The following is a 6,185-nucleotide window of genomic DNA, read 5'->3' on the forward strand; positions in this document are numbered from 1 at the left end:
TTTGGTAGAGACGGGGTTTCACCATGTTGACCAGGATGGTCTCGATCTCTTGACCTCGTGATCCACCCGCCTCGGCCTCCCAAAGTGCTGGGATTACAGGCTTGAGCCACCGCGCCCGGCTAAAGCTGTTTTTAAAGGGGGATCCACTTTTTAAAAGACTGCAGAAGAAAGTTTATAAAGAAGCTCTTTGTTGCATTATTTTATAGCATTAGTGATGTATTAAAAAAAAGCCTTTGAAATCTGAATGAAAGGGCCTGAGTGTTGTTTGTAGTTGCTCTTGCTCAGTGTGCCCACAAAGCCCCTCTGTGAATCCAAGCTAGAATACTTGAATGATTTCAGTATGGACCTACCATGAACATTGTACGTTTCATTCTGAGTTCTAACCTCTATTTTACCCTCTGTTGGACAGTCTCCCTGTGTGGTCCCTGTTTAAATGGAAAAAAAATAGCCTTTCTTTCCTTCCTTTTCTTACTAACCCCCTGTTACAGGAAGAAAGCAGATAGAGAATGGATTAGGATGTCAGACACACTTTCCCTAGGAACAGTTGTTCCCGTAGGTGCTTACAACAACGGCAAATCTTGATTTGGCATTTACTGTATACCAGATATGGTGCTAAGAGCTTTTCTTACATCAGCTCATATAATCTCAGAACAGCTGTGTGAGGATAGGTGTCATTCTGAATCACCCATTTTACATATGAGGAAACTGGGGCCTAGAGCAGTTTAGTGCAAATTACATAGCCCAAGGTCACATGGTGTATATTTGGGAAGACTGGGATTTATACTCCAGAGTGTACTCAGTTGCACACACAACATTATTACTTTATTTTTATTTACTTTTTTATTTTATAGAGACAAGCTCTGTCACCCAGGCTGGTGTGTAGTGGTGCCATCACAACTCACTACAGCCTCAAACTTCTGGGCTAAAGCAGTCCTCCTATCTCAGACTCCCAAGTAGCTAGGACTACAGGCATGCTGCCACCACCCCCGTTCTTTTTTTCTTTTCTTTTTTTTTTTTTTTTTTTTTTTTTTTTTTTTTTTTTTTTTTTTTTTTTTTAAGTGTTTCGCTTTGTCACAAGGCTGGAGTACAATGGCATGATCTTGGCTCACTGCAACGTCTGCCTCCCAGCTGAAATCTCTGGCTCCAGTGATGTTCCCACCTCAGCTTCCCAGGTAGCTGGGACTACAGGCACACAACACCAAGCTCAGCTAATTTTGGGGGGTTTTTTGGTTTTGGTTTTTGTTTTTGAGACGGAGTCTTGCTCTGTCACCCAGGATGGAGTGCAATGGTGCGATCTCGGCTCACTGCAACCTCCGCCTCCCGGTTCAAGCGATTCTCCTGCCTCAGCCTCCGGAGTAGCTGGGATTACAGGCACCCACCTCTACACCTGGCTAATTTTGTATTTTTAGTAGAGACCAGGTTTCACCTTGTTAGTCAGGCTAGTCTCGAACTCCTGACCTCAGATGGTCCGCCTGCCTCAGCCTCCCAAAGTGCTGGGATTATAGGCATGAGCCACTGTGCCTGGCCAATTTGTTGTAGCAACAGGGTTTCACCATGTTGTGCAGGCTGGTCTCAAATTCCTGAGCTCAAGTGATCCTCCTGCCTTGGTATCTGAAAGTGCTGGGATTACAGGTATAAGCCATAGCACCTGGCTTTTAATTTTTTAATTTCTTGGAGAGATGGGGTCTTGCTATGTTGTCCAGGTTGTTATCACTTTGATTATAAGATTTTATAAGTAGTCCTTTGAAACATGATCCCATTTCATTAAGAAATAAATAGGCCAGGCTGTGTGCGGTGGCTCACGCCTGTAATCTGAGCACTTTGGGAGGCTGAGGCAGGTAGATCACCTGAGGTCAGGCGTTTGAGACCAGTCTGACCAACATGGAGAAACCCTGTCTCTACTAAAAATACAAAAATTAGCCAGGTGTGGTGGTGAATGCCTATAGTCCCAGCTACTCAGGAAGCTGAGGCAGGAGAATCTCTTGAACTCAGGAGGTAGAAGTTGCGGTGAGCTGAGATCATGCCATTGCACTCCAGCCTGGGCAACAAGAGCGAAACTTCGTCTCAAGAAAAATAAATAAATAAAAAGAAATAAATAGGCCAGCCATGGTGGATCACACCGGTAATCCCAGCGCTTTGGGAGGCCAAGGTGGGCGGATCACATGAAGTCAGGAGTTTGAGACCAGCCTGGCCAATATGGTGAAACCCGCTTCTACTAAAAATACAAAACTTAGTTGGGCATGGTGGTACATGCCTGTAGTCCCCACTACTTGGGAGGCTGAGGCAGAAGAATCGCTTGAACCTGGGAGGTAGAGTTGCAGTGAGCCGAGATTGCACTGCCATACTCCAGCCTGGGCAACAGAGCGAGACACCATCTCAAAAAAGAAAAAGAAGTAAATGAAAGCTAGCACTTACTGAATGGTAGGCACTGTTCTAAGTGACTCATTTGATAACCCAATGACAGTGACAAAGCTGGAATCCAATCTGGGCATTCTGTCTGCCCAGCGAAAGAACCTATTAATGAGAAGAAACTGTAGTTAGTTCCATAGCAGCTCAGCCTTTCAGAGAATACAAATCCTTGTTCTGTAGTGATAGTCCCAGTTTTGTCCTGGTCATTTAAGTCATGCCTTCCAGTGCTGATTTGGATTGGCTGATCTCATCTTCTCGCTAGACATTATTTGTGTTTTTTTTTGTTTTCCAGGGGAATATGAGCCGAGGAAATAGCTTGTTTTTCCGGAAGGTCCCCTTTGGGAAGACTTATTGTTGTGACCTGAAAATGTTAATTTGAAGATGTGGGGCAGGGACAGTGACATTTCTATAGTCCCAGATGCACAGAATTATGGGAGAGAATGCTGATTTCTATACAGTGTGGCGCGCTTTTTTAATAATCATTTAATCTTGGGAAAATGGAGGTGTTTGGTGTCTGCCTTTTTTGTTCTTTTTTCCAGCACACATAACTTACCACTGATACTCCCCTTTTAGTTATTCTGAAATGGGATATTTTTGCTCCAGATTCTTATTTTACTTAACCAGAAGGGGAAAAAAAGCTGTATTTTCCTGAAGGTATAGACACTTTGTCATGTGATTTTTGAGTCTCAATTTAAGGCTTTGTAAAATGAAGAGTAGAATTCCAAGAATAAGAAATAATTCTTTAAAACTTAACAAAAACACTAAGTTAAACTATATGGGAGGTTATGAATGACCTTTTCTTGGGTAGACCCTAGAAAGTCAGTAGCATGCACCAGAATCTGCCTCCTGTTGTGCTTCTAAGCACACTTCATTGACCTTGTCTCTCATACTTCAAGAAAAGGACATATGTTGCTATGTTGCCCTAGAAAGTCTGTGTGAGGATCTGCCCCAGTAATAAAATGTCACCGACAGGGAGCCTCTGAGCCTACCCTAGCTGAAGAGGCTGCCTGAAAAAAAAATAAGATAAAGGTCAGCAACAACAAGGAAAAGGACAATTACAGAAAATAAGCAAGATTTGGAAAGAAAGTATAATGGCACTTTTTTCCCCCAAAGGAAATTCTTGTTTTCACATAAAATACGAAAAGCAGATACTGAAGGAGTAGCCCCCTTCTCTAAGAGCCAAGTATTTGCCAGTCCTTAAATTATACCATATGGTTCTAATTGTATATAATCTTAATGTTCTTCCATTTTTTGTTTTGTTTCCTTTTTGTTATTATTGCCGAAGGTGAGTACTTTTGCATTTCTGATGACCAACCACCATGTTGGAAAGTAGATTTGTAACTCCATGTCTGGTAACGCCAACCCAAGTCCACATGAGTCTTAGGACACTGACTGCCTCACATGCCATACCCTCAGTTAAGCATGTTAACATTTATAGGAGAAAAAATCACTTTAGGAGGAAATAAATTCAACTCAAGCATAAAGCTTCTATTTACTCAGGCCTTTTAAAAAGCAGGTTAAAATGCTCTAAAACGAGAAAACCTGTGGTTTCACTTACTTAATAACTCACCGGGACATTGCCAAATGAGTAAGCACTTAATTTGGTGCTTCTGAGACTTCTCTGTCAAAACAGCAGCACTGATAATATTAGACAGAATGAGAATGCAGGGGTCTTTTCCCTCTCCTGGGGTTTAGGAAGCTCATGAGGAGCTCAGCTTAAAATGTCTTTGATGTCTTTTCCTTTGTTTCAAAAGTAATGTCAATTTTATATACTATTCAATATTACTATCTGCATTTGTTTTAATATAAAAATGTTTGCTGCCTATTTTTTTCTCCCAAAAAATCTTTAAGTAAATATGATCTGGGAAAATGTGCCATGTTTATCCTGTGGCTTCTGTGCACTGTCACGCTTGCCTATTCATAGTTGAGAAGCTTGTCTGACTCTGAACCAGTCTACCACCAGAGGACGCCAAGGCCTCAGTATTGCCTGTGCAAGTTGGGAGGCTGAGAAATTTCTCCAAAGGCCTGGGATTACTCAAAATACTAGTGCAGCTGTTCCAGTCTTGCTGCATCCAAGGTCCATTCAGAATCCTATACCTATGATCTTCCGTAATATCTTACTATAAGCTATTAACATAAAAGTCTAAAGATATTCAGGGGTTAGGAAATGCAGGTAGGTGCTATTAAGAAACACATGCAAGAGCCAGGCGAGGCGGCTCATACCTGTAATCCCAGCTACTCGGGAGGCTGAGGCAGGAGAATCGCTTGACTGGGGAGGCAGAGGTTGCGTTGAACTGAGATTGTGCTGCTGTCTCCAGCTGAGGGAACAAGAGCAAAACTCCATCTCAAGAAAAAGAAACACAAGAAATAATGAACTCAGTAAATAATATGAATTTAGGCCTGGAGTGGTGGCCCACACCTGTAATCCTAACACTTTGGGAGGCTAACAGGTGGATCATTTGAGGCTAGGAGTTCAAGATCAGCCTGACCAACATGGTAAAACCCCATCTCTACTAAAATATAAAAAAAATTAGCCAGTCATAGGCATTCATCTGGAGTTCCAGCTCTTCAGGAGGCTGAGGCAGGAGAAATGCTTGAACCTAGGAGGTGGAGGTTGCAGTGAACCAAGATTGTGGCACTGGGTGATAGAGACTCTGTCTCTAACAAAAAACAAAAAACTAAGGGGTTCTCTGGTAAGCCACTTGTGAAACTGGTTTTCCTTGGTGGTACTAAGGTTGCAGTGAGCCGAGATCATGCCACTGCACTCCAGCCTAGGTGACAGAGCAAGCCTGTAATCTCAGCTACTCAAGGAGGCCGAGGCAGGAGAATCACTTGAACCCAGGAGGTGGAGGTTGTGGTAAGGCAAGATCCCACCATTGCACTCCACTCGGCAAGAGCAAAACTCCATCTAGAGAAAAAAAAATGTGGGTTTCCTGGAACTTTGGGGGATCATTATAAAAATACTAGGGTATTTTTATACTAGGGTAAAAATACTAGGGTAAAAAAGCAACCTCAGAATGAAATAAACATTGAACATAAGCCCTATATTCCATCATGTCTCTGTTACCTCAGCAAAGCTTGGCTTTACTGTAATTTCCTATTCTAGAAGTTTCCTCCTTCCCCTCTTCCCAGTGACATGTTTCTGTACTGTAAGATTCAGTTCTAGTGGCATCTCTGAAGTCACTCAGACCTCCCAACTGGATAAGAGGGCTGTGCCTTCAAACTCTCCCTCTTTCAGAGCATATAATTATAGTACAAACTAACTGACAAAACAAAAACTCTTATTTAACACCAAGTTCGTGTTTTATACAGCAGGAGCATTACTTCTCTCTGATTTGAAAAGCTGGAAAAAAAAAAAATATATATATATATATATATTTGGTCCTTTAAAACAGGCCAACTTAAACATCAGACTCCCTGGACAATATAGTGAAACCTCTCCACAAAAATTTAAAAACTGGTGTTGTGCGCCTGTAGTCCTAGCTACCCAGGAGGCTGAGGTGGGACAATTGCTTGAGCCTGGGAGGTTGAGGCTGTAGTGACCTATGGTCACGTCCCACTGCACTGCAGCCTAGGTGACAATGTGAGAGCCTGTCTCCAAAAAACAAAAAAAAGCCTCACTGGGCTTGATAGAAAAATTAGTGGGGTAGTTGCTGGTCTAAGTGCAGCAGTTTTTGCTACTAGTTGGTCACAACCAGTTACAGATTTTTTTTCTTCTCCCCTTCCACTGCTTCACTTGACTAGGCTTTAAAATATATATTAAAAGAAAAGGCTGG

At 42.3% G+C, this 6,185-nt stretch overlaps 1 protein-coding gene across 3 annotated transcripts in view; it reads left to right on the top strand.

Moving 5' to 3' along the window:
• The window catches only part of MTCH2 (mitochondrial carrier 2), a 27,652-nt gene extending 23,369 nt beyond the window's left edge, over positions 1-4,283 (top strand). For all 3 annotated transcript variants that reach the window (XM_017529169.2, XM_017529170.2, XM_017529171.2), the window contains one exon: positions 2,702-4,283. In XM_017529169.2, the coding sequence (XP_017384658.1) occupies positions 2,702-2,788 (87 nt within the window). In that variant the 3' untranslated portion in view covers positions 2,789-4,283. The remainder of the gene's footprint in view (positions 1-2,701) is intronic.
• Positions 4,284-6,185: the final 1,902 nt, after the last annotated feature.

This window comes from Cebus imitator, unplaced genomic scaffold (genome assembly GCF_001604975.1).
Source record: "Cebus imitator isolate Cc_AM_T3 unplaced genomic scaffold, Cebus_imitator-1.0 Scaffold58, whole genome shotgun sequence".
Lineage (NCBI taxonomy): Eukaryota > Metazoa > Chordata > Mammalia > Primates > Cebidae > Cebus > Cebus imitator.